Source organism: Nipponia nippon, unplaced genomic scaffold (assembly GCF_047370975.1).
Source record: "Nipponia nippon isolate SJK-2023a ecotype South Korea unplaced genomic scaffold, ASM4737097v1 scaffold_13, whole genome shotgun sequence".
Classification (NCBI taxonomy): Eukaryota; Metazoa; Chordata; class Aves; order Pelecaniformes; family Threskiornithidae; genus Nipponia; species Nipponia nippon.
Window position 1 is genome coordinate 16,182,107 of NW_028262324.1, and position 26,217 is coordinate 16,208,323.

General features: G+C 68.9%; 3 protein-coding genes across 7 annotated transcripts; 2 read left to right on the forward strand and 1 right to left on the reverse strand.

The window, feature by feature from the left end:
* Window positions 1–2,918: 2,918 nt before the first annotated feature.
* On the reverse strand, window positions 2,919–15,118 carry FAM110A (family with sequence similarity 110 member A). 4 transcript variants are annotated; one of them, XM_087749961.1, is made up of 2 exons: window positions 15,048–15,118; window positions 2,919–4,802 (listed from the first exon to the last, which is right to left on the reverse strand). In XM_087749961.1, exon 2 carries the CDS (start codon window positions 4,731–4,733, stop codon window positions 3,717–3,719), a length of 1,017 nt encoding a protein of 338 aa, XP_087606087.1. In that variant the 5' UTR covers window positions 4,734–4,802; window positions 15,048–15,118; the 3' UTR covers window positions 2,919–3,716. The 4 variants fall into 4 exon arrangements, with proteins under 4 accessions (XP_087606087.1, XP_087606086.1, XP_087606083.1 ...); XM_087749960.1 differs by lacking the exon at window positions 15,048–15,118 and adding an exon at window positions 11,767–11,788; XM_087749957.1 differs by lacking the exon at window positions 15,048–15,118 and adding an exon at window positions 7,348–9,445.
* Window positions 10,556–17,355, forward strand: SLC52A3 (solute carrier family 52 member 3). Of its 2 annotated transcripts, XM_087749955.1 has the most exons (5): window positions 10,556–10,572; window positions 12,550–12,794; window positions 13,764–14,834; window positions 15,098–15,221; window positions 15,330–17,355. In XM_087749955.1, the coding sequence occupies exons 3-5, from the start codon at window positions 13,807–13,809 to the stop codon at window positions 15,540–15,542; spliced, it is 1,365 nt and encodes a 454-aa protein (XP_087606081.1). In that variant the 5' UTR covers window positions 10,556–10,572; window positions 12,550–12,794; window positions 13,764–13,806; the 3' UTR covers window positions 15,543–17,355. The 2 variants fall into 2 exon arrangements, with proteins under 2 accessions (XP_087606081.1, XP_009466853.1); XM_009468578.2 differs by lacking the exons at window positions 10,556–10,572; window positions 12,550–12,794 and adding an exon at window positions 12,809–13,333.
* A 2,273-nt stretch (window positions 17,356–19,628) lies between these two features.
* Window positions 19,629–26,141, forward strand: SCRT2 (scratch family transcriptional repressor 2). Its single transcript, XM_087749956.1, has 2 exons — window positions 19,629–19,810; window positions 21,995–26,141. Exons 1-2 carry the CDS (start codon window positions 19,687–19,689, stop codon window positions 22,699–22,701), a joined length of 831 nt encoding a protein of 276 aa, XP_087606082.1. The 5' UTR covers window positions 19,629–19,686; the 3' UTR covers window positions 22,702–26,141.
* The last annotated feature ends 76 nt before the right edge of the window (window positions 26,142–26,217 follow it).

Sequence of the window (26,217 nt, forward strand, 5' to 3'; positions counted from 1 at the left end):
AGTTCCCCTGCTTCAGCAACTGGGACAAAAGGATGGGCAGAAGGGCTGTGGGACAGGGCAGGACGGACGGACCCTGGGCATCCCCCGGGGAGCCTGAGCCCTGGGCAGCTCGGTGCACGAGTCAGCCTGTGGGAGGGCAGGGCTCGGTGGCACTCGGTCACAACCTGTCCCTGTCACCCTTCTGCAGATGTTCCTGTCCCTTGCAGTCCCTGTCCCCGTTCCCCTTGGCCCCGTTGCCCCCAGAAGTCCCCTGTAGCCCGGTGGCAGCTCCCCGCAGCACCCTCACCCCAGGGGGACAGGGGTGCCCCACTGGGTCCCCAGGTCCCCTGTCCCACTGGGTGCCAGGAAGCCCTGGGGACTGGTGGCAGCGGTGGAAGCTGCCAGGGTCCTGCTGCCTCCGTGACACCCAGCCACCCCAGTGCCCCCCTCCCCAAAATGGGCCCGGGCAGGGGTTCGCTGCCACCTAACCCCGGCTCCTGCCGCAGCTCCTGGGGAACAGGGCCAGTGCCCCGGGGTGGGGCGAGGGACACGGGGACGCACTGTCCTCCCCATCGGGACAGTGTGACCCGCTGGCAGGGTGCTGGCACCGGCACCGGCTGCACAGGCGGCAGCGAGGAGGTTCCCGACACCTTGCCCTCAACGCCATCCCGAGGCATTCGCTAATGAACAGTGATTAAAGCACGTGATGTAGTTGGCACTTCCAGAAGACGCTCCTCAGTGGGGCTGTGTGGAATAATTAAAAAATGGAAAATATGGGGCGGGGGGGCCACCCGGGAGCCTCACCCTGCTCCCAGCGAGCGGCACTGCAGGCAGCAACCGCCCCAGCACGGCCGCGGGCCCCGGCCCCCCAGGTCCCCCCGGCTGGCGCGGCGCGGCTGCACCTGGGCCAGGGGCTGCGTGCCAGGCAGGGGGTGGCCCCCGCCCCGGGGTGCTGGGCCTGGCTCCCCAGACTGGGGTGCTGCTGGTTTTCTCTCTCTCCTGGCTGCCTGCAGCTCCTGCCTGCACATGGGGCACCCATGGGAGACCCCAGCATGGAGGGGCGAGGGCGATAGACACCCTCCCTCTTCCCTAGAAATAACAGACGGGCTCAGCTGCGGCTCCCCACCGAAACCGGAGCAGCCGAGAGGCAGCTGCCAGGGAAAGTGATAGGGAGTGCTGGGGCCATCCTGCTGTCCCCAGCAGGGACAGGCGAAGGGGACATTGCCGGGGAGGCACGTGTCGCCTTGCCGTGGCTCTGCCAGGGTTTCATGCAGGCAGTCCCACGGGTGCGGGGTCGGATGCAGACTCCTGCCTCAGGAACACGGCTCCTCCTGTGTGTGCACACACGCATGCACATGGACACGCATGCACACAAACACGTGTGCACATAAACACACGTACACACAAGCATGCATGCACACTGGGACACACATGCACACGAGAGCGCACGCACACACAAGCACACAGGGCTTTGGACAGCCACGCAGCCACGGCAGGTCCCGGCCACGCAGGTGACGGGACGCCAGAATGAAGCCGAGGGCCAGCGGCGCCTGGAGGGGCCCGGCAGGGCCCCCCCTCCTTGGCAGTAACAGCAAATTTAGACCAAGCCCTGGACACGCCGGGCTGAGGAATCCGGCAGCGCAGCTGGTCCCAGCCGCCGGCGGGGATCCAGTTCCCGCAGAGCTTTCCCCGAGGGTGAAGCCCAGCCCCAAGTGGGTGCCTGGGGTCCCCGTCACCCCCTGGTTTCCCGCTCCCCGCGGAGGCACCCGGTGCCCCACATGCCGTCATTAAGGATCCCTGGGTGTGCGCTTCCTCCCCAGCCCGGTTTGTCAGCCTGACTCACGGGCCAGGTGCCGTCCCCGCACCCTGCCCGCGCGCCCTGGGCAGCTGGACCTGCCTGGCCTCCAGCAGGAGCTGCACCGATCCTGCACCCTGGGCAGTGGCTCTGGGTGGACGTGCATGGTGCAGGAGCCAGGCTGGGGTGGGAAACCCTTCATCCCCGCGAGGGCTTTTTTGGGGACCCCAAGTGCCGGACGGAAGCCCCGGTCAAGGGGAACCCTGGTGCTGCCCTGGCCAGCAGCTGCCGAGCCCGGGCTGTGCCGGGGACAAGCGCTGGTTGGGGTGGGACAGGGCGGCAGCAGCTCTGGCCCCTTCGAAAATGAAACCTGCAGCCCTGGGGCGGGTGGCTGGACCTTGTCCCCAGCCCATCACCGCCAGCATGCACGTGGCGTTTGCCAAGCAGCACCCGCACCAGGCAGGCTGGCTCCCTGCAAGTATGGAGCCGTTTGCAGCCATGGCCCCATCACTGCGGCTGGAGCCAGAGGGAGGCAGCGGCGGGGTCAGCGTCCAGATGGGGTTCCCTGGGTGCAGGCGCTGGTGGCTTTGGTGCCACCTTCCCCAGCAGCCACCTGCCCGCGTGGGCTGCACCACCATGGCAAGGAGCAGGGGAATCTCGCCCCACAGTGCCAGCGGCCGCCGTGCCGCACGAGGCTCCCTCGGGATAACGCACGGACGCTCTTCATCTTCAAAGCGCTCCCTGCACCGACTTTCATCCTCATGCCTCCCCAGCCTGCCTGGGAGGTCTCCGCTATCACCACCCCCATCTCGCAGCCCCGGAGGAGCCGGGACTCAGCCAAGCTCAGCAGCGCTTTGCCGGAGCGGGGCGAGGAGGCAGGGGAGGGCTGGATGGTCGGCACGGTGCTGGCTGCAGCACAGAGGGGAATCCCACCGGCCGGGGCTCTGCCGGGACCTGCCGGACCCAACCGCCACCCCCACTGTGCCTGCCGGGCCCCATGCTGGCACGCCGTGGCACAGCACCCATCGCTCCCGCCAGCACCCGGCAGCTCAGCACCGCCAGCCCCTGCTGAGCCATGGGCACCCTGAGGGTCCCTGCCCTGTCCCAACCTGCACTGCCTCGAGAGACGGCAACGCACATGGCCTCCAAAGCACAGAGATTTAATATCTGTGTTATTATTCTTACGAAATTTTGCACATATCAAACATCAGAAAAAACAGCAGAAACGAGGAAGAGGCCACCATAACCGTCGTCTTCATAAATAAGAGGGCCCAGGGTGCCCGGAGCTGTGCGCCTGCTGGCACCCAGGAGGGGACACAAGCGCTCGCGACACCCGCACACACACGCAGCTCTGGGCTGCTTGGGGGGGGTCGGGTTTGCCCCCCTGCAAAGCACCCCGTTTCTCCCAAACCTCCAGCATGAAGACGGGGGCTGCCAGGATACGGCCCCCACCCCAGGCAGCGTGGCCCTCTCAGTGGAGGCTGCAGGGGGGCAGCTCCTTCCCCGGGAGCTGCTCCGTACAGGGAGGGACCAGCGCCTTACCCCCCACCCATGGGTGCTGGCGAGGAGCAGGGCAGGCAGGAGCTTCAGGCAGTGCAGGCAGGAGACCACACATGGGCTCCGAGGGTACTGGGGCCCAGCCACGCACCCAGGGACACACGTGTCCTCTGCCCTCCTGCGGGCTGGCGGGGACCTGGCTCTCCAGTGCCGGCGCGGGGGTCTGACAGAGCCAGAGCCAGCAGGAGGATGCCACCACACTGGGGCTCTGCCAGTGCTGCTGTGGCACAGGGGGCAGGGGAGCAAAGGCAGGGCTGGGTTCGAGGGTCCTGTCACCACCGGGAGGTCCCTGCTCCTGCCGGGGCACAGCCTGAGCTCCCTCCCCGTCCGGCATTGCCTGTTCGCGAGCAACCTGTCCCCGGCACCCGCCGCCACCGCGGCACTGCTACACGTCGGAGACCTGCTGGGGCTCCCTGGCCTGGCGCAGTCCGTACAGCCACTTGATGACGCGGGCGTTGCGCTCGATGATGGAGATGCCGTAGGGGACGCGCTCGGCTGGCCGCCCCTCCGGCGTGGCGGCACTGGGCGGCGAGCGGCCACCCTCTGAGCTGGCCGTGCTCACACTGTGAAACTTGAGGGACACGATGTCGGAGCTGGCACGGGCGAAGCGCTCAGCGCCCATGTCCTGCACCTCCTCGGGGTCGAGGCCGCAGTAGTTGAAGAAGCGCTCCAGGTCGGCGGTGGCCCGCGAGAGCCGGTCGCTCAGGTCCGACTTGGAGCGGTGCAGCATGGGCTGCCGGCGGGCGCTCTCGGGGCGGGCGGGTGAGCTCCGTGCCGGGGCCGCAGGCAGCCCGCCCGGGATGGGGGACCCAGGCACTGGAGTCACCTGGCCCCGCGGAGCCCCGCAGGGACGAACGTCCACCCTCCGTATGGCCACGCTGCCGGGGGGCTTGGCAGCAGCGGGGCTTTCCGGTGCCTTGCCAGCACCCTCCACCCCGCTGCTCAGCGCCGCCGGTGCCTCCACCCTCCACTTGCGCTCCCGGCCCAGCGGGCTCTCCGTCTTGGGGAAGGGGCTGTCGCAGAGGTTGATGAGGTTGTTGAGGATCTCCAGGTCAAGGGATGTCTTCGGGCCGCCAGCCTCGGCACGGCGCGGCCCTGGGGGTGCCCTGCGGCTGGGGGTGAGCACAGCCCGGCGCACCCCCGGGGTGAAGAGGGGCTGCTTGAGCAGCGGCGGCTTCACCGGCTCCTGCTTGGTGCTGGCAACCTGCTGGCTCTTCACATATTTGGCCTTGTCGGCCTCCAGCCTCTCCACTGCGCTGGGCTTCCCGGCACCCGGTTCAGCGCGACGGCGGAAATACGCGGGGCCCTTGCGGAGGATGCGGACCGGCATGGCTGAGGTGAAGGGCGCCGTCACCGTCGCCTCCTTCACGGCGCCGCTGGCTTGCAGCGCCTCAATGGGCATCCTCTGCGCTGGCACCAGGGCACGGGGTGGGTGGCCGCCACGGGCAGCGAGGGACTCACGTGCTGTCGGCTGCAAAGAGGGGCTGGAGTGAGGGGCGGTGGCAGTGGCTGGCTGGCGGGTGCTGCCTGCCTGCCTGCCTGGCCCCTGCCTGCCTGGCCCCTGCCTGCCTGGCCCCTGCGCGCGCCCCGGCCCCGCCGGCAGACAAAGGCTGCACGGGGCTGTGCGGTGCCGCACTGTCTGCGCCAGCCGCGCCGGGCTTCCTATTTGAAGGCAAGGACCACGCCTCCGCCTGCCGCCGAGGCCTCTCCAAAGCATCCCCTGGCCAATCCGTGGAGCAAGCCTGCTTCAAACCGCACCCGGACCAATGGGACCAGTGGGGAGGGCACCCCGGCCCCAGCGAGGGGCACCCTGGGGAGCACGGCCGGGGCAGAGAGGGGTGGTCTGGCCCAGCACCCCTCGCTGATGCTCTGCCCCCATCGCCTGCGCCCAGGGGTGCATTGCCCACTCCCAGGAGTACAGTGTCCACACCCAGGGGTGCATCACCTTCACCCAGGGGTGTATCCCCCATGCTCAGGGGTGCATCACCCACCCCACTCACCCACCACCCTGCCAGGCTGGGGGATTTTAGGGCTCCGCTCCCTGGCGCTCCCTCAGCTCTCAGCACCCTCGCAGGCTCTGGGGCGGCTCCTGGGCTCCCCGCTCCCACCCCGGAGCCCCTTGGAAAGCACCAGCGGGGGTTTCCACCCATGCTTCCCCAGCCAAGGTGTGCCAGGAGCGGCGCTGGGGCCCCGTGCACCCCATGTCCTTGGGCCCCCGCCAACTCCAACAAGCACAACCACCCGCCGCAACGGTCACACGGAGGCACCGGCCCGCCCACAGTGGGGGGGGGGGCCCAAACCAGCCCTGCACCCCTCTGCACCTCCCTGCCTGGCTGCCCCCAACGCCCCTGCCCGGGGGTGGGCACAGCCAGAGGGGCCCCAATGCACAGAGGGGCTCAGGCAGTGGCAGGGCGCACAGGGGGACGTGCGGGGTCAGACCTGCCCCCGCCTCCCCGTCCCTCCCCATTGCCCTTCCCGAGCTGCCCTGAGAACCCCCGTGGGGGTCCCGGCTCAGGGCACAGGTGAGCCCTGGGGAGGTAACAGCAAGCCCCGGCACTCACCGGCAGCGGCGGTGGGCACGGCAGGGGCCAGCGTGCCGCAGCCCCGAGCAGGCTGCTGTCACCCTCAGCCGCTCGCTTGCGTGCACAACTTCCTGGGTGCAACCCAGGGCCCGTCCCAGCGTTGGCCACGGGCGGCAGGAGCCAGCCCTAGCACCCACAGCACCGCGCCACGGCCACGCCGAGCCACGGCTGTGCTCTCTGCAAGCCCATGTGTGCCAGTGTGTCGGCCCCGGCCCCCCGGGGTCTGGACCCCGATGGGGTCCCCACGCAGCAGCCACCCTGGCACACAGTGCATTCGCCTGACGCGCTAGGACGGGTGAGCGGCCTGGGGGACGCTGGCTGTCCCTGTCCCCGTCCCCTGCCCGCGGGGACATGCTGCCTTCTGACCTGGAAAGTGTCTGCAGGGGGCCGGCCAGGCGTGGGGACAGCTGGGGACCGTCCCAGCACCAGCACAGACCCTCCCGCCTCCTCCCCGGGGGCGGCTTTCTGCACTCCTCTGCAGGGAGCCCAGCGCAGGGGCAACCTGGGGACAGAGGCAGCAGTGCAGGGCACCCACAGCCTCACTGGGCAAGGACGGGGACAGGCAGGGCTGGCACAGGAGCCGTGCTTACAGCCCCCAAGGGAAGCAGGACCCCACAGCCCCGCAGCCCAGCTGGTGCCAGGGACCGGGGCAGCAGGGAGCACCGGCTGCCAGCCAGGTGCCCGTGCAGCAGCACCCCTCGGGTCCAGCACCACCCAGACCCCGCGCCCCACGGCAGCACCCTGCCGATGGCCGGCCCCGCTGCCCTCATACCCTGTGCCTGGCGCAGGGAGGGCTCCCTGGCTTGGCACAGGGGTGCAAACGTGCCCCCTCGGGCAAGGCAAAGCAGGGACGTGTCCTCGTGTCGGGCGCTGGAGCTCAGCTCGGTGCCAGAGGCTCAGCCCCGGGGCCAAGCCATGGAGGGGATGGCTGTTGGGGCGCAGGGACGAGGACAGCCGGCCCCCAGCACAGCGACCCGCGGCCGGCGTGGGCTCCCCTCCCCTGCCTGGCCATCAAGGACGGCCCGGCCGGCTACAACCTGCTGCTCCGCATTCCTGCGGCGCTGAGCTGCCTGCCCTGGCACGGCCGCGCTGAGCCGGGCTGCGCCAAGCCCAGCCGAGCCGAGCTGAGCCACCCTCCAAACAGCCCCGAAAACACAACTTCATCCCGTGCCCCAAGCCCGGCCGGAGCGTGGGGATCCAAGTGCCAGGGCTGACAGCCCCGCTCCTGCCAGGTGATGCCCAGCCGCGACCCCAGCTCCTCTCCCTCCTGGTGTGGGCAGCCCACCCGGCTCACTGGGCACACCGGACCACCTCCTGCCTGGAGGCAGCCGCTCCAGAGAGCCGTTGCAGGAGATGTGCCGTTGTGCCTCCCGCTCACTGGGTGACCAAGCCCCACGCTGCCAGCACAGGACCGGCACCACCTCTGCTGCCTACCTGGATCGGCCCTGCGACGTGGGAGCCTCCTCAGCACAGCTCAGCTGCCAGGCTGCTTCTCCCCACGCTCGTCCTGGGGGTGTCCTGGTGTCCCTGTGCCTCCTCCTCCCCAGCCACGTCTTCCCCTTCTCCTCGCGGGACGGCGGCTGGCAGGGCGCTGGAGCGGCTCCGCACCGCGGCTGCTCCCACTGAGTCAGCGCCAGGCGAGGACGCCCTCCGAGGCGGCTCAGCGCTCACATGGGATTAAAACCACAGGGCATTCCTCCATGCCAGGCTGCGTCACGCAGCGTGACGGTAGCCGGTGATGTCCCAGCGCCAGTGCCGGTTCAGTCCATGGTGCCGGCTGGGCAGCGCGGATGCACGGCCTGAGGTGCTCACACCGCCAAAGACAAAATGCCTCTGGACGTCCCCTGCCCGCTGCAGGCAGAGGGCCCTGATGCCCTGCCGGGGCTTCAGGGCGAAGGGAAAAGTCACAGCCCTCCTGCAGGCAGGGAGCTGCCGCCAGCACGGCCAGCCGGCAAGGCCTGCTCCGATTTGGGAAACTCGCCTTGTTTCCCCCTACGCCTGGCAGCAACCCTCTGCAATAAACTCCAAAATGCAGCAAAATGACCCAGATAGCACGAAGGGAGGTGACAGACCATCGCAGGGTCACCAAGCCCCCAGCCATGGGGACCTACTGGCCTGAACAGGCAGCTCCTGCCCCATGGTACGGGCATCTCCCGCGGCGAGGACCAGCTCTGCATGGAAGGGCCGAGCATTTGGCCCACGCAGCACGGAGCTCTCTTACAGCCCTGCCTTGTTCAAACCACTCTTGGAAGCAAGACGAGGAGCTGGCGGAGGGAGAAGAGCCAAGCAAAGCACATGGAAAACGGCCAGAGGACTGCCCCGCGCTTGGGCAACGGCAAAGGTGGATCCGCACAACGAGCTCGGCTGGAAAAACACTGCCTGGCGCGGCGGGTGAGGGCAGAGCCTGCAGGCACCCGCCCGGCCGGGCTGCGTACCCCTGCGGCCACCGAGCCTGCGCGGGGTGCAGGCAGCCGGCTGCAGGCAGCTGCCCGGGCACGTCTGGGCAGCCCGGTGCTTTTGGAGCAGGGCGTTGGAGCCAGGCAGCGCCCCGGAGCCTCACCCTCCCTGGGAGCATCCCAGGACAGGTTTCGGGAGGGCAGCCTGCCGCAGGAGTGCTCTCCCAGCGCCCGGCTCAGCACCTCTGCCGCTGCCCCAGGGACAGGGGGATGGGGCAGGGATGGAGGAATGGTGTTTGGAAAAGAGGGACAGGCAGGTGTGGGCACTGGCTCCGCTCTCACCTCCCGCAGAGGCTCGGGGCTGGGCCCCCCTTGTGCTGCTTCGAGGACCTCCCGGGAGCTAAATGCAGCCGCCAACAAGCAAAAAGCGTGCTCAGAGGCCAAATCCTCCCTGGAAGTGCTGGGTGGAGGCAGCTGCAGGTGCCCGGCAGCACCCGCGGAGCAGCGAGGCTGGGGCTTGGCATGGCTCGGGCAGCCCCAGGCAGAGGCACCCCTGGAGCCGGGAGACCCCCAACCCCCTCCTCTGGGTGGGTGCTAATTCCTGGCATTTAATTACAGCCCCTTGCCACGCTGCGGCTGCGCCCAGCTTTGCAGTGGGGGCATCACCCCGTGCCCTGACGCGGGGCGAGGCACCGCCTGCTCCTGCCTCAGTTTCCCCAGCTGTGGGCTCTGCAGAGCGGCTCTGCCAGGCGGGATGGCTTTCCGAGGGACCTGGGGACTCAATGGGGAGCTCTTGCTGGGCCCAGCATCGCCTTGTTCCCCGCTGCCCACAGGCAGAGGGAAGGATGCTGCCTGCACCTGGCTCTCCCCGTACGTCTCCGCAGGCAGCAGCTCAGGGCCAGGAGCCGGAGAGGTGACAGATGGGAACGTGCCGGGCGTGAGGCCTTTGTCTGCGCGACGGCGGCGGCGTGCGGCAGCGGGGACCCGCAGATGGTGGCTGCCGGCGGGGCTGGGGCCGCAGCCCGTGGCCAGGCAAGCGCAGGGCCCTGGGGATCCGGCCCTTTTGTTGGGGTCTCACCTCCGGCAGCCGCCCCTTCCCGGCCGCCCCCCACCAGCCTTTCAACTTTCAACTTGACCTGCTCCTTTCACATGGAAATGGGATGTAAATGGGGCCGGGGGGCAGCCAGGAGCCAGCAGGTCCCTGCACCCAAGTCTGGGGGGTCATACCCACTTGCCCGGGGGTGGTCCCTGGGGTGAGGGTGTCCCCCTTGTCCCCCAGCAATGGAGCAGCAGCCTCCCCCTGCCCAGGAAGACCGTCCCCACTGCTCTCGGCTGAAAGCAGGTATTAGGGGATGGCTTTTGCCGGGGCTGAGCTTGAGGACGGACCCCCACTCTCCCGGGCTGCCCACCCTGTGCTGGCTGCGGTTGGGGATGGGTCACTGGAGCCCAGCAAAGTCCGGCGGCCGGGGACCACTCGGCTACCAAATGTTGCCATCTGCCTCTGGGGCCTTGGCTCGCGTCCGCCGGGGGTGCGGAGGGGCGAGCGGCCGGGGGCTCAGCTGTGGCGCGGGGAAGGGGCGGAGGAGGCAGAGCCGTCTCACCCGCGCAGGCAGGGCAGGCAGCACGCATCGGGCAGATTTTGGTGAGAAGCACAAAGTGGCAGCATGGGGGTCCCGCGCCCAGCACCCCCTTGGGCTCCCCTGCCCCTGCACCACAGCCATTCGCCCCTGGGACGGGTCCCACCGCCGCCTGCACCACTCCTTTGTGCTGCCAAATTAAACACAGGACAGTGGCCGTCCCCTCCCTGTCCCCCTCCCCGTCCCCATCCCTGTGGACGCACAGGGACCTCCGCTGCCCCGGGGCCAGCCCGAGCCCCCTCGCGCCTGGCTTCTCCCAGCATCTTGGACCCGCTCCCCCCTCCCAGTTCCCCCTGGGCACCTGTACTGGTTTCGGCTGGGATAGAGTTAATTTTTTTTTTCCTAGTAGCTGACATAGTGCTGTCTTTTGGATTTAGTATGAGAATAATGTTGATAACACCCGGATGATTTAGCTGTTGCTAAGTAGTGCTTACACTAGCCAAGGACTTCTCAGCTTCTCATTCCCTGCCCGCGAGAGGCTGGGAGGGAGCACAGCTGGAACAGCTGATCCAAACCCGCCAAAGGGCTATGCCAGACCGTGTGACGTCATGCCCAGTATATAAACTGGGGGGAGCTGGCCAGAGGGCGGACCGCTGCTCGGGAACTGGCTGGGCATCGGTCGGCAGGTGGTGAGCAATTGCATTGTGCATCACTTATTCTGTATATTCTTTTATCATTATTACTATTATTATTATTTCCCTTCCTTTTCTGTCCTATTAAACTGTCCTTACCTCAATCCACGAATTTTCCTTTTTTTTTTTTCCTTTTTTTTTACCGCTTCTCTCCCCCATCCCGCTGAGGGGGGGGAGCGAGCGAACGGCTGCGTGGTGTTCAGCTGCCTGCCGGGTTAAACCACACCAAGCTGGTACGAGACTGGTTTGGATTTGTGCTGAAAACGGTGCTGATAACCCAGGGATATTTTAGTTATCGCTCAGCGCTTGCGCAGCATCAAGGCCTTTTCTGCTTCTCACCCCGCCCTGCCAGCGAGCGGGCCGGGGGTGACGAGGAGCTGGGAGGGGCACGGATGGGACCCCCACCGATCCAGGCATATCCCAGACCATATGATGCTGTGCTCAGCAAGAAGGAAGGGGGGACGTTCGGAGCGATGGCATTTGCCTTCCCGAGTCCCCGTTAGGCGTGCTGGAGCCCTGCTGCCCCGGGGGTGGCCAAACACCTCCCTGCCGCGGGCAGCAGCGAAGGAATGCCTGCTTTTGCTTTGCTTGCGCACGCAGCTTTTGCTTTCCCTGTGAAACTGTCTTTATCTCAACCTGCCCGTTTTCTCCCTTTTACCCTTCCCGTTCTCCCCCCCATCCCACCGGGGTGGGGGTGAGCGAGCGGCTGGATGGTGCTGAGCTGCCTGCTGGGGTTAAACCATGGCAGCACCTCCAACCATGCCCTGCTGCGGGCACCCAGCTGTGCCAGCAGCGTCCCTGCAGCCCCAGGGCCACAGGGACACCCTTGTCCCTTCTGCAACCCCGCGGCTGGGGCAGGGACGGAGCCAGGAGCAGGGCAGGGTGCAGGGGCCGGCTGCAGCCCCCCGGAGGGCCAGGCGCAGGCAGGGCAGGCAGGCAGGCAGGGCAGGCAGGGCAGGCAGGCCACTGGAGAAGGCAGCCCCAGGTTTTGCAGGGCTGCAGCCTGCTCTCCCAGCGACACCCGGTGGGTGCTGGGGGAAGAGCTGCCGTGAGGCGTCCCAGGGCGATGGGTGCTGGGATGGGATGGGATGGGATGGGATGGGATGGGATGGGATGGGATGGGATGGGATGGGATGGGGTGGGATGGGGGCTGTGCTGCTGGGGGTGGCCTTGCCTCTGTCTCCTCACCTGTGTCACCTCCCAGCTAATGCAAGTGGCTCACGCCTCGGCTGATCGCCTGGTCCCATCTCGCTGGACGTGGGGTCAGAGGTGCCCGGCCCCGCAGTGCACCCGAGGTGGGACAGCCGCCATGCTCAGGGGTCCCCGAGGGCCCCATCCCAGCCCGTCACCCTGCAGAGATCCCCGGTGGGGACAGGCACCGTCACCGGGTGACATTCACACCTGCAAGAAGCAGCCTGAAATAGGTGGGACGCAGTTCAGCCAGGGACAAGTGCAAAGTCCAGGACACCGCCAAGAATAATCACTGGCACCCGGCCAAGCCAGGGTGCACCGGGCCAGCAGCGACGCTGCGGCGAGCGCCCTGTGCCACGGCCGGTCCCACCAGCACCCAGGGTCGGGCTGCACTGGACGAGCGGGGCTCAGTGGTGGGGAGAGGGGAGCGGGACCCCGCAGCTGACCCTGTGCCCACCCAGGGACAGGGGCTGCGCTGGTGAAAACTGGGGACCCACCGGGAGGGCAGGCATGAGCGGGGGGTCCTGAGCCCCTGCCCCCTCTGGCTGTGCCCCCATGCCCCTGCCCTGCCCCGCGGGGGGACGGCTGGGAGTGGAGCTGATCCCTCTGGCCCCAAGGGTCCCCTCGGGAGTGGGACCCCCCCCATTCATCCCTCCAAGGACTTCAAAGCTTTTCCTTGTGCTTTCTTATCGCTTTTATCTCATCACACCCTGTGCTGGCAGCCAACCGTCCCCGCAGCTCATGTGTGTTCCCAGGACCTGCTGGGACCCCCCCACCCAGGACAGGCACCCTAAAACACAGCCTTGGACCCCGCTGCTGAGCACGTGGCAGGAGGGTGCGGGGTCCCCCCCCGGCCGCCCCCCGACCCCAGGCACTCTGCCAGCTGGGACCAGGACGAGGAGCAGAGCGAGGTCAGGTCGTCACCCGTCTGCATCCGGAGGTGGTGACGCACCCGCCTCACGTCACTGCCCCGGCAGCCAGGACTCGCTCCCGCCCGCGTGCTGCTGCCGGTTCCCCAAAGCGCAGTGAGTTTCCCCTTGGGAGATGCCCCAGGGATTGCCGAGGCACCGGTCAGACCGGGAGCCCGCTTCCATCCTGGCTCCTGCTCCATACCGGAGTCCCCGACGCCTCCCCACGGGGCCAGAGCCATGGGTGCGTTGTCGCACCCGCCAGGCTCAGCCCTGGGAGACGCGGGTTTCCTCCGCCGAGCTCGGCGCTGCGGCAGAAGGCTGGAGTCAGGCTCTGCCGGACTGCGGGGTCACGGGGACGCGGGGACACGGGCTGTGGGGGTTCTCCCTCCCGGGAGCGGGACGGGAGCCGGTGCCCGGGGCGGGCAGGGGATGGGGCCAGATCCAGGCTGACTCAGCTCGCTGGTATGAGCCGAGGCCGGTTTGCCGTTGGGGCTGCCGGGGCCCTTCTCCCCGCGGCCGCTGAAGCCTGCCGGGATCACACGGGACCTGGCTGGGAGGAGACGGGCGCTGCTTTGCCCTGCCCTGCGGATGCGGTGGGAGGTACGAGGCCTCCATTCCCAGCAGAGCAGCTGCCCAGGCCTCTCGGTCCCCAGGTGAGAGCCATCTTCACCCCATGCCAGGCTGTGCCGTGCCGCACCGTGAGCTGGGGCGGGTTCGATGCCCTGCCGGGTCCCATCCTGGCTCTGCGCCTGGTGCTGCCGAGCCCCGGCTCGCCAGGACGGGGCCCAGGCAGAGCCGAGCAGGTCCCGCACCCAGTGCGGGAGAGTGCAGCGTCATCGCCCGTGGAGAGCAGGGGGGTCCCCAGGGCTTGCGGGGGGCAAAGCGGGGCCGGGCTGGGCTGTGGGGAGGCCACGCTGCTCTGTGAGTCCCACACCCCCCGTGGCCTGTGGGAGAGGAGCCGCTGTGCCTGCCTGCCCGCCTGCCCGCAGGAGGGGGAACGCAGGCAGCGATCGCGGGAGGCCAGGGTTGGGGTCTGGGGGGTTCAGGTCTCACCCCGCCACTGATGGAAGCCTCTCCCTGCAGTGTGGCAGTGTCGCGCCCGGGCCCAGGCACCCAGCTCTGAGCCATGGCGCTGCTCACCCACCTCCTCGCCTGCGCCTTCGGCACGGGCTCCTGGGTGGCCATCAACGGGCTGTGGGTCGAGCTGCCGCTGCTGGTGACAGTGCTGCCGGAGCAGTGGGACCTGCCCTCCTACATCACCATCATCATCCAGATGGCCAACGTCGGGCCTCTCTTCGTCACCCTCATGCACCGCTTTCGGCCCGGCTTGCTGAAGGAGGTGGCTGTTATCTACGTGGTCGTGTCCGTGGGTGTCGTGGCCTGCTTGCTCCTGGCCTTCCTCTGGAACTACACATCCCCCATTGCTGGGAGGCCCCACAGCACCGCCTTCCTGGTCCTCACCTTCTTCCTGGCCCTGGTGGACTGCACCTCCTCCGTCACCTTCCTGCCCTTCATGATGCAGCTGCAGCCTCAGTACCTGACCACCTTCTTCATAGGCGAAGGACTCAGCGGGCTGATCCCTGCTCTCATCGCCCTGGGCCAGGGCTCCGGCATCTCCAGCTGTGCCAATGTTACCCACATGGTCAACATCACCACCGGCAACGAGACCGTGCAGAGCACCGTCTTCCAGCTGGAGACCCGCTACCTCCCGGCCAACTTCTCCACCCTCGTCTTCTTCCTCCTCATGACTGTAATGATGCTGGCCTGCTTGCTGGCCTTCTTCTTCCTCGCCAGGCAGCCCCAGGTGTGGGAGCTCTCCCAGCAGCAGCTGTTTCCCAGCAGCATCATGCTGAGCTCATTTGAGCAGATCTCCAACGAGGGAGCTGGCTCACGGCTGAGCGGAGGCTGCTCGTGCTCAAAGGATGCCAAGGGGCACAGGGACATCCTGCCGGAGAAGGTCTCCTACCCCCTGGCCAAGCTCTCCTTCATCTACCTCCTCATCGCTTGGGTGAGCGCTCTGACAAACGGGGTCCTGCCGTCCGTGCAGTCCTACTCCTGCCTGCCCTACGGCAACACCGCCTACCACCTCGCGGCCACGCTCAGCTCCATGGCCAACCCCCTCGCCTGCATCGTGGCCATGGTCCTGCCCAGCAGGTGGGTAGCGGGGCGCCAGGGGCCGCGGCGGGGTACGCTCTGGGGGCTTCTGCCCCAGGAACAGACCCTGCTTTGCAATGGGGTGGGGGGAGAAGGCAGCCGGGGGAGAGGGTCCGCAGGGTGCCAGTGCCCCGGCAGCAGAGGCACCCCAGGAAAGGAGGATGGGGTCAGCATGGAGCCGCTCAGCTCGTGCCGCAGGCCTGTGCCACTCACCGAGGCCGGGCTGGCAGCACTCCCTGGTGTCACCCACGTGTGTCTTGCAGGTCCCTGGCCCTGCTGGGCACCCTTACCATGGCAGGGATGGGCTTTGGCACCTACAACATGGCCATCGCGGTGATGAGCCCCTGCCCGCTCCTCCAGCAGTCCCAGTGGGGCGATGCCACCATCGTAAGTCACGGGGTCCCTCTTGCCCAGGGAGGTCACTGCACTGTCTCCCATTCCCACGGTGGGGGACATCCCCAGCCCCGCTGACCACTCTCCCCCCTGCGCTGCCAGGTCCTCTCCTGGGTGCTCTTCACTGGGACGCTCTCCTACGTGAAGGTGATGGCCGGGGTGATCCTGCGGAGCCGCAGCCACAGCGCGCTGGTGTGGTACGGGGCAGTGGAGCAGCTGGGCTCCCTCCTCGGGGCCCTGCTCATGTTTCCCCTCGTCAACATCTACGGCTTCTTCAAATCCGCCGACTACTGCAGCCTGCAGTGCCCAGCGTGAGCGGGACAGGCACCCCTGGACAGCCCCTCTTGCCAGCACGCACCACCAAAACCAGCGAGGGCCGGCAGGCCGGGTAGCAGCGCTGGGACTGGGGTGGCTGCAGGCATGTCTCCCCTCCGGGCTCTGCTGGGTCCCTGGGCAGGAGCAGCTCCGTGCCTTTGTCCCCAGCCCGGGCATGGGGCGTCCCTGTCGCGTTCAAAGCAAAAGAAGGCGTTTGCTCAGCGCTCTGTCTCCTGCTGCCTGTGCCCCTCCATGCTGGCGGGCAGAGAGGGGCTGCCTGTGCCGGTGCCCCCACCTGGGTACTGCTCTGCTGGGGCCACCTCCCGTCCCTTCCCCTGGGGGTCTGGCGCCGTTTGGCATCGTGCCCCAAAGCCCCCCCAGGACCCCACGGGTGGGCACAGCCCCGGCTGCACCCAGCGGCACCGGCAGCATTCCCAGCCCCGTGCTGTGGCGCAGGCGGCAGCTGCCCCCGGGATGGTGGGTTTGCAGCCAGCTGCGGGGAGCGGGGACAAAGGTGGCTGGGGCAGGGCTGTGCTGGAGCCTGCCCTGCCCTGGCCGTGGGGAGAGGGACCGCGGCGGGGGACACAGGCAGGGGGCTTTGACATAGCAGCTGGGGAAACTGAGGCACGGTGGGACGGGGGGGACCTGCCCAGTGTTTGCCATCCTCTGCTGTGGCCCCATCCACGCTTTCTGCTCGCTCCCTGTAGCCCTGTGCCCCACGGCACCCCATCCCTGCTGCACCCCGAGACGGGCAGCGCAGGGGGTGCAGAGCCAGAGAGGGGCCGCAGCACAGCTCCGTGCCCAGAGCGGTGCCGGGCACAGCACCGGTCGGGGGGGTGGCATGGGACCAGTGCCAGCGCTGTGCCACCTGGTACCCAACTGCGCCCCAGCCGTGCCAGCCAGGGTGGGGGCCGGGTGGGCACCGGGGCATGGCAGGGGCAGGGGGTCGGGGGGCAGCGGCAGCCCCCAGGCCAGGCCGGCACCCACGCCCCACACGCGCCTGCGCCCCTTCCCCGGGGCACGAGGCAGCCGGGCCTTTGTCCCCGGCCCTTTGTCTGGCAATCTGCTCCCAGAGCCGGCGGCAGCGCCAGACCCGCGCCTGGCGTACCTCAAAGCCACGGATTGAAGCCACTTCGGGGCTCCGGCTGCGGCCCGGCCGCCTCCGGGAAGGACGCGGCTAGAATAGCTAATGGCCAGCAGCCCCCCGAGCCGGTGGCCAAGGCAGCAGAGAGGGCAGGAGTGAGGGCAGCGGCCTCTGCCCCCCAGCACCCCTGGGCATCCCCCCGGCAGCTCCTGCCTGACCCCACAGTGCCACGCATCCAGGGTCCGAGCCCACGGGAGACCAAGGGGGGCTGAGGACCGGTGGGAGGTGCGGGGGCACCGCGGGGCGCCTTGTCTTATCCCGGGAGCGGGATGCATCCCATGGCCCCTGCGGGGAGACCGGGAGCTGAAGCGGGGCCCCGGCCCCTCTCCCTTTGCACCCTGAGAGGATGCTTCTGCCCTTGGGAGCCCCCCAGGACCCTCGCCCACCGGACACCCGCCGCCCCCTCCCTCTTGCCAGGGAAACAATCGCTTCCAATGGGAATTATTTCCATACAGCTGCTCAAGAAGGCACGATTCAGCCCTCGCCCGGCCGCAGCGGAGGAGAAAGGCTGAGCCTTTCTTCTGGCGCTCCCCTCCCTCCCCGCCGCGGCGGGGGCAGGTTTGGGGGGGCCCAGCCGCTGCAGTCAGCAATATTAGCACAGCTCGGCAGGACTGATTGCAGGTTATTAACATACATTATCTCAGTCCCCTGCCTCTGAAAGGAGCCGGGTTCCTTTTCCCCCTCTCCCAGCCCTCCCTCCCCCTGTCTTTTACACTTAATTACCTCCCTTATTACACCACAGCCTGGAGAGAGACAAAATCCCAGGGCAGCGGGCAGGCAGGCAGGCAGGCAGGCAGGCAGGCAGGCCCGGCCCAACTAGGGCGTAAGTAATCGCCCGTTCTGCAAACGTGCCTTCAAGGAGAGAAACGGCACACGCGCGGATAAATAAATCAGGGAGCGGAGGCCAAGGAGCCCGGTGCGCGGGGGGGACGCCGGGAGCAGCCCGGCGGGCGGCTTCCCCCCGGGACCGCGGCCCTCCGGGAGAGGTGACCTTGAACTTGGCAGAGCCCTGACGTCAGGGCTGCGCTGCGGGGCCAGATGGGACTCGTGTCGCTGCCTGCGAGCCCCGGCCGAGCGCTGCGGGAGGGGGGAGGCGAGACCCCAGCCCACGTGGGGAGCAGCCCCGGGACCCCCAGCCCTTTGGGGGGGGGGGGGGGGCTGCGGGGTGCCCTGGGCTGTGGGATGCTGTGGGATGGCCTGGGGTCTGGGATGCTGTGGGATGTGGGATCCTGTGGGATGGGGGATGCTGTGGGATCCTGTGGGCTATGATGTAGCCAGGGCTGTGGGATGCTGTGGGCTGTGGGATGCTGTGGGAGGCTGTGGGAGGCTGTGGGCTGTGGGATGCTGTGGGAGGCTGTGGGAGGCTGTGGGAGGCTGTGGGATCCTGTGGGATGCTGTGGGATGTCCTTGGCTGTGGGAGGCTGTGGGATGCTGTGGGAGGCTGTGGGATGTCCTAGGCTGCAGGATGCCCTGGGCTGTGGGCTGTGGGCTGCTGTGCGAGGCTGTGGGCTGCTGTGGGAGGCTGTGGGATCCTGTGGGATGCTGTGGGATATCCTAGGCTGCGGGATGCCCTGGGCTATGGGGTGCCACACGAAGCAGTGAGCGGGGACACACGGGCCCGGTGCGATGCAGGGATGGCCCAGCCCTGGCTCTGGGCACGGCTGAAGGAGCTGACACGGCTGTGAGCCCGCTGGCCCAGGGTGCTGGCCACGGGCGTGCTGCTTTTGACCCCCAGACCCGATGCCACGTGCCCGGCCAAAGGGGCTGGTGCCTGCCGAGGCCGGGGTGCCCAGGGCTGCCCTGTGCCAGCCGTGCCAGCGCTCCGCCTGCAGTGGCAGATGAGGGACTGTCCTTCGCTAAGTGCTGCCACGCTCTCGGTGTCACCCAGGGGAGAGAGGGGAGAGCAGGGCCCGTTGCCAGCCAGGTCCTGGTGTCACCCACCAGCCCCTGGCCAGCACAGCCCCAGGGACAGCCAGCCCCGGGGCCACTGCCTGCCTGCAGGACCGGGGCCTCATCCTGCTCCGGGGAGGGCGGCAGCGGAGCGGTGGCGAGGGGAGGCGGGGGAGCGGGGGCTCCGGGAGGGAACAATGCACCGCCACGAGCCCGGCTATTGTTGTGGGCTGCGAAGGTCACGGCGCTTCCCAGGGGGGCAGGGATGGGCATGGGGACATGGGAAAAGGGGAGAAGGTGGGAAAAGGGAGAGGGAAGAGGAATGGGGTGGGGGCAAGGGAGAGGGGGCAGGGATGGGGACAGAGAACAAGGGACAGGGGAAGGAACAAGGGAAAAGGGTCAGTGGGGACAGGGGACAGAGATGGGGACAGAGATGAGGACAGGGAAGAGGGACAGGAATGGGGACAGGGAACAGGGACAGGAAAAGGGGAATGAGGGTAGGGACAGGAGAAAGGTGCAAGGAACAAGGACAGGGACAGGGGCCAGGGATGGGGCCAGGGACGGGGACGGGGACCCCCGCCCCGCAGCCCCGTCCTTCGCAGGCCCCGGGGGCTGGCGGCAGGGAGACAAAGGCGGTGGGAGGCAGCGGTGCGGCCCCCCCTCCCCGTCCCCGCGTGTCCCCATTGTCCGTGGCCGGGGGGGGGGCCCGGGGGGAGGGAGCGGGGACCCCGCGCTGCCGTGATGCCCGGGGCGCCCGGCGCTGCCGCCGGCTCGGGGGGCTCCGGGGGGGCTCCGGGCGCGGTGGGGTGGAGCGGCCCCCTCCCCCCCCCTCCGCCTGCCTTCCTCCCCCTCCTCCTCCTCCTCCTCCTCCTCCTCCTTCCCTCCTCCTCCACCTCCTCCTCCTCCTCCTCCTCGCCGCCCTGCTGCCTGCCTGCCTGCCTGCCCGCCCCTCGCACTCGGCTCCCCGCACCTCGCCGCCCGCACAGCCGGGGCCGGAGCGCCGGGAGCAGCGCGGGGCCGGGCCGGGGCGGGGCGGGGGCCGGCGGCGGGGCCGGTGGCGGTGCCGGTACCGGAGCTGTCCAGTGCTGAGGGCGCCGGCCCGGCCCCGCCATGCCCCGCTCCTTCCTGGTGAAGAAGCTGAAGGCGGAGGCGTTCCCGGCCGCCGGGGCCCCCGGACCCCCCTACGCCCCCCTGGAGCCCCCCTACGCGCTGCCGGGCCCCGCCGCCGGCGATGGTGAGTGCGGGGCCGGGGGCTCCGGGGGGCCCCCCCGCCGCTATTGTGTGTGCGCCCGGCGGGGCAGCGCGGGGGCCGGGGGGACGCGGGGCCGGAGGGGGCGGGGGGGCCCCGGCGTTGTGTCCCGCAGCCGGGCGTCGTGCGGGGGGTGCGGGGGGGGGGGGTCCCTCCTCGCCTCCCCCCCCCGCTCCGGGGCCAGCGGCCCCTGCCGAAGTTGCTCCTTGGGGAAGCATCCCCTGCGTGACAGCGGCAGCCCCGTGGGCAGCGCGGGGTGCGGCGGGGCCGGCTCCTTCCCACCACAAGTTCATTTGGGGGGAGGGGGCGGCCACAGGCCGCGGGGGGCGGCGGGGGGAGCGGGAGCCTTGCCGTGCCTGCGGGTTTCATTGTTCGCAGCGGTGCCCCGAGCCCCCCCGGGAGCGCGGAGGGGGCCGTCGCCTCCCCGGGGCACGGGGGGGGAGGCGGGGGGCAGCCCCCTCCCCGCACGGCCGGGAGAGGTGCGAAGAGCTGGGCTGGGGGAGGCCGGGGTCCCCGGAGCCCCGTCCTGCCAGGGGACACCGAGCCGGACTCTGGGAGTCCCCCGGGCTCGGCAGAGCCCCGCGATGGGGCGGCCCAGGGACCCGTCCTGGAAGAGGGGGCCGGGGGCGTCCGTCCCGAGCCGTGGGCTGGGGGGGTCCCGGCTGCTGGGGACCGGGAGGCTGATCTGGGTGCGGGGATGGGCCTGATCCAGCCACGCACAAGCCAAGGCTGCCCGACCGCTGCCTTGCTTGTCCCCCCGTTTCTAACTGCTCGCTGCTCCCCAGCCCTTGGGGGGCTTTCCCTGCCAGGGACAGGGGTGCGAGGCCCGGGGGGGCCCTCTGCTCCCCCCCGTCGGGAGCTGGGAGCCGGTGGGGGAGGGATGCGCTGCAGCTGGGCAGAAGCTGCCGACGCTGCTCTCCTGGAAATAACCTTGCTGCATGCTCGGAGGCAGCGTGAGAAATTGCTGAGCAGAGCGCTTTCTGCACAGCCCGCGCGACCGCGCTGTCAGCACGGTGCGGGGGGACGGGGGGGCCGAGCTCCGTCCCCGCCGCGCGGCCCCCTCCCCACCACGGACACCCCCAGCCTCCCGTGGGCCGAACGGCAGCAGCCGCTCACCCCGGGCAGGGTCAGCAGGGCAGGGGGACGGGGGGTCCCGGGGGGGGGCGCTGGATTTAGGGGACGCTGGGCCGCAGCTGGGGTGGGGTGTCCATGGGTGAGCCTGGCCATGCACCGACCCCGGACCCCCGACTGCCCCTGCTGTCACCAACAGCAGGGACGTGTCCTCTGAAGAGGCTGGCGAGGGCCAGCCTGCACAGGGCAGGAGACCACCGGGACTGGTTTGGGGGACCCGAGGTGGCAGCGTGTCCCACAGGGTCACTGGCCGCTAGCCCAACAGGGGCTGCGCTGCTCCTGCCGCCGTGACCTTCGTGTGCCAGCATGGAGGGATGGGGACGCCCATGTGGCGCCCACTCTGCCATGGTCAGGGACACCTGGCAGAGTGGGGGGCCATGAGCAGACCTGCACCAATGTCACACGGGGGTGACACTACTGGAGCAGCACTCGGGCCCCGCTCTGCCCCTGGGGGGCCGTGGGTCCCTCTCCTCGGTGGGAACCCAGGGCCCCGGTGCTGCTGGCCTACGGGTGCTGCCCCGTCCCTGGGGACGGGGGGACGGGGGGGGCCGTTCCCAGCCCCTTTGCGCTGCCTCTTCCCCCTCGCCCCGGCCGCCCCGCATTTCTGGAGGCGAGGAGGTGGACGGAGCAGAGCTCATTACCGGCGCCTGCCCCGGTGAACAATGAGGCTCCCGGCACCAACAGCTGCCTGGCGGCTAATGGCCCCCGGGGGCTGCCTGCGGCCGGGGCAGCGGGGCGGCACCCCGGCAGGCGCAGCTGGGCGTCCCGCAGCCCCGGCTCCCACCCAGGGCAGCCCCACGGGATGGGACCCATCCTGCCGGCAGATGCGGACAGGAGCTTGGGCAGGCTCAGCCCCTGTGCAGATGGGGCAGCTCTGGTGCTCAGGGGCAGCCCCCGGGGCTGAGCGGGGACAGGGACCGGTGGGGGGGGGACAGCCCCCGTTCTGTGCCCCCAAGGGGCATTTTTGGCTCGTGGCTTTCCCCCGTCCCCGGTGGGGCTGGCCCAGAGCGACGGTGACCCCGCTGTGTCGTCCCACAGGGTACCTCCAGCACTGCCTGGCACCCGCTGGCTACGACACCGACAAGAAGCAGGGTCTGCCGCCACCGCCGCCGGACCCAGCCTACGCGCCTGGCCACGAGGAGTACAGCGACCCCGAGAGCCCCCAGTCCAGCTTTTCCGCCCGCTACTTCAACGGGGAGGCAGCGGTGACGGACAGCTACTCCATGGACGCCTTCTTCATCACGGACGGGCGGTCGCGCCGGCGCAGCGAGAGCCAGCGCCGCGGCAGCCACCGTCACTCCTGCCCCGAGTGCGGCAAGACCTACGCCACCTCCTCCAACCTCAGCCGGCACAAGCAGACCCACCGCAGCCTGGACAGCAAGATGGCGAGGAAATGCCCGACCTGCGGCAAGGCTTACGTCTCCATGCCCGCCCTGGCCATGCACGTCCTCACCCACAACCTCAAGCACAAGTGCGACGTGTGCGGCAAAGCCTTCAGCCGGCCCTGGCTGCTGCAGGGCCACATGCGGTCGCACACCGGGGAGAAGCCCTTCGGCTGCTCCCACTGCGGGAAAGCCTTCGCCGACCGCTCCAACCTGCGTGCCCACATGCAGACCCACTCCGCCTTCAAGCACTACAAGTGCAAGCAGTGCGAGAAGACCTTCGCCCTCAAGTCGTACCTCAACAAGCACTACGAGTCCGCCTGCTTCAAGGGCTCCGAACACAGCTGTGCAATAGGGAACTAGCCCCCCAGCCCACTGTGGCACATCCCCATCCTCATCCCCATCCCTGTCCTCAGCCCCATCCCTGTCCTCATCCCCCATCCCCGCCCCGGTCCCAGTCCCGGTCCCAGTCCCCGTGCCAGCACTCCTGCAGCTGCAGCCGGCCAGTTTGTGGCTGTGCCGTGGCTGGAGGACACATCCCCGCAGACTCACTCCCCACCGGGAGGAGGGTGCCCCAGCGCTCCCTGGGATGGGCCGGATCCGGCCAGGCCCGCAGCGGCCCGGTTCCTCGCCCACGGGTCCCCGAGCCCCCCCGCAGCCAGGCAGGTCTCTCTGCGGGGGACTCGCCTGGGGACCTCTTCCAGACCCAGGAGAGACTTTCCTCCCCCAGCTCGTGACTTTCACTTCTATTTATTTAATTTATTACTATTATTTATTTAGAGCTGCTGCTTCTCCTCCCGGGGGATCCCAGGGGAGAAAAGACACTTTTCTGCTCCCCCCAGGAGCAAAACCTCACCTTGACCCTAACTCAGCCAGGACCATGGGCCGGTACGACTGACGGCTCGGCGGGACTGATGGACGGTGCGGCTGACGGAGGGCAGGGCTGTCAGTCACCCTTGGAGGCTGGGGTGCCCGCAGCCACCACCCGGGCCCTGGGGCACCCCGATGCCCCCCTGCCTGGCACAGTCCCACGGGACATGGCCCCATGGCACGGCGCTCACCCTGGCGCCACGGCTCCGCAGCCCCAGAGTCAGGGGAAGAGCAAGGGGCGCCCGGTAGAGACCCGTGGGATGCGTCCCCTGCCGGCTCCCGGCTCGGGCAGGCACGACTGGCCCCCGCCACGGCAATGGGCTGGGGAACAGCCCCCCCCAGGCAGGTGCAGCCCCCCTCGCTGGGCAAACGGCCACGCTGGTGGCTGGGCTGGAGACCAAGCCCTGGGGCAGCACTGAAACCCCAACCGCCCCCCGCGCACCCCCAGCCTCTGCCCGGCCCCCTCCCCGGCCGGCTCCCGGCCCCCTCGCCATCGCCCCCCGCCTGCGCTCAGGAGGAGGGGGTCAATGTAGCCGTAAAGTTTGGGTGAGTCTATTTAAACGTTCTTATTTATATTATTTATAACTTACGCTTTTCACTATTTATTTGCCAAGACTGGCAGGGCCGTGCCAGTGCCAGCTCGCAGGAGGTGGCAGAGCTGCAGCGGAGCCGCCGTGCCCAGGACACAGCCACGGTGACACGGACGGGGACAGGACCCCGAGAGAGGACCGTGCGGCGGGCACGGAGGCAGGAGGGCACGAGCTGGCCCAGCAGCCCGGGTTCCATGCCCTGCAAGCCTCCCCCAAAGGCAAAGCCCTTCTCCTTCGTCTTCCTCGCTGCCACAGACTCCTGCTCTGCTCCCTGCCCCGCGCCAGCCCGGTGGGGACAAACCAGCCATTCTATGCAACCTCCCGGCGGAGCATCCCTGCACCGGCCCCGGAGCGAGCGCCGCGTGCGCGGCATCCCGGAGCGGGGCCCGACCCGTGCCTCCGCTTCCTACCTCGGGCTGCGAGCTGCCATGGCCCCATTGTCCCGTGCCGGTCCCCGACACCTTCGGGGTTCAGCCCGGCACCCCCGCGGGGCCACACTCGCATACCCCCACACCGTCTTCCTGCACCGTCTTCCTCCCTGCACCGTCTTCCTCCTGCCGCCTCGGCGTCCGCACGCTCCCCGCATGCTGGCACGGCCATGGCTTGCGGGCTCGATGCCTCCCGGGGACGCCCCTGTCACGGTCCTCGCTGCTGTGGCATGGTGGCCACGCGCCCGCACCCCTGCGCAGGGGAAGAGCACGGTGGCCACGCAGGCACCCCACCAGCGAGGAACGCAGCGGTTCAGGCTTTCCCCGCGATGCCGGCGCCTTTCCGCGGCAGCACCGCGCCTCTGCCCCTGTCTATACTGTAAATAGCAGATACTACAGCAATAATTTTCCGTGCATGATAGATTTTTTTCTGCCAGGTTTTGTACTCGACAGCTCCCAGTAAGACAAGTCTACTGAGAACCGGCCGCCCGCAGTATTACTTGTAACGCAATTCAGGGATATAAAAGGGATTTCTGCCACTAACCGTGTGTCTCGGAGGATTTGTACAGGCGGAGGCGGGTGGTGGCACGTGAGCTGCCGGCCTGCCCGTCCCGCGGTGCCCTGTGCCCGCACCCAAGGGCAGCCCTGGGCAGGCGCATCGGGGAGAAAACATCTGCCCCAAACCAAGGGGTGGAGATGCCCCGGCAGCCGGCGGGGAGCGGGGCAGCTGACGCACCCGGAGCACCCGGCGCTGCCCACTTTGCCCTGCCAGCCCCGGGCAGCTGGTGGGCAGCAGCCAGACAACTTCACACATTGTAATGCCCCCCGGCTTGCGAAAGCGCCAGGGAGGCCGCGAGCAGCGGCAGAGCACTGACCTGGAAGTAAAGCGCCGTGCGAAATGCCGGCAGCAGAGCAGGGAGCCCGGCGGGCAGCCCGGGGGATGCCCAGCGACGCTCACGCACCCCCAGCCTCACCCCCAGGGCTTGGCCGCACCGGACGGGAAGGGTTTGGTGAGCCAATTTGATTTTGGCTGCCGTCGCATTCGCAGCCGCTCCCGCCCGTGCAGGCACAGGTCAGGGGCAGTGGGAGCAACCCAGCAGAGCCCGCGCTCCTGCCCCCCGCCCCTCTCGCTGCCTTCCCCACCGATGGGTGCCAAAGAGGGAGGGCAAATTATTTTCGGCCTCCAGCTCATCAGCAAAGCCCTCGCTGAGCCTTGCGCTCCGGGTGACATCAGTGCTGCCCCGCAGGCGGGAGCACAGTCATTCACCTGCAAAGTCATCGCCCAATTCATCCTACAAAAAGATCATCCCAGAGCCTCGCGAGCCTGTCCCTGACCGTCACCATCACCGGCCCTGGCACCAGGCAGTGAGTCACCCAGCCTGTTTCTGAGTCAGCACTGGGGCTGGGGACCCTCCGTGCCCCCTGCGAGCCGGGCAAGGGGGCTGGGAGCAGCCTCTGCCAGTGCCATGGCCCCACTATGGATGCAGGCTGCCCCGGTTCCGGCAGCCGGTGGGGTGGGAGACCCAGTTCTTGCTGGGAGCCTCTCCTCCAGCTGGAGAAATGACCTAGAAAGATTCGGGGCTGGAGCACCACGGGGTCTGCCCGGCCGCAGAGCATCCGTGCTCCGCTGCTCAGCTCTGGGGCTGTTCCATGATGCCTCTTCCTCGCTAAGGGCCCCGTGGGTGTCAGCGCAGCGGCGGGGGGCTCTGGGGTGGGGACACGGTCCTGGCATGGCCAGGCAGGTGGCGGGCACATCCCAGCTGCTGGCTGAGACGCCACACACAGATCCTTAGAGCCCTGGCACGGCTTGGCAGGATCAGAGACCCCCGGACAGCCCCGGGGTGGGACGGGGACCCCCAGGCCACGGAGCAGCCTTGGCGGGGGCTCCGCCACTGCGTGCCAAGGGGAGCCGAGGGCGGCCCCGACCACAGCCTCGCCGGGGCAGAGAGGCGCTGGCAGCAGGCCAGCCAGCGCTGGCACCGGTCCCGGCA

Bases quoted from the DNA above. Each gene is read 5' to 3' on its own strand.
- FAM110A (XM_087749961.1), bottom strand. From the start codon at position 4,733: ATGCCCATTGAGGCGCTGCAAGCCAGCGGCGCCGTGAAGGAGGCGACG.
- SLC52A3 (XM_087749955.1), top strand. From the start codon at position 13,807: ATGGCGCTGCTCACCCACCTCCTCGCCTGCGCCTTCGGCACGGGCTCC. The intron at 14,835-15,097 runs GTGGGTAGCGGG...TGTGTCTTGCAG, and splicing joins GCCATGGTCCTGCCCAGCAG to GTCCCTGGCCCTGCTGGGCA. The intron at 15,222-15,329 runs GTAAGTCACGGG...CTGCGCTGCCAG, and splicing joins AGTGGGGCGATGCCACCATC to GTCCTCTCCTGGGTGCTCTT.
- SCRT2 (XM_087749956.1), top strand. From the start codon at position 19,687: ATGCCCCGCTCCTTCCTGGTGAAGAAGCTGAAGGCGGAGGCGTTCCCG. The intron at 19,811-21,994 runs GTGAGTGCGGGG...GTCGTCCCACAG, and splicing joins GGGCCCCGCCGCCGGCGATG to GGTACCTCCAGCACTGCCTG.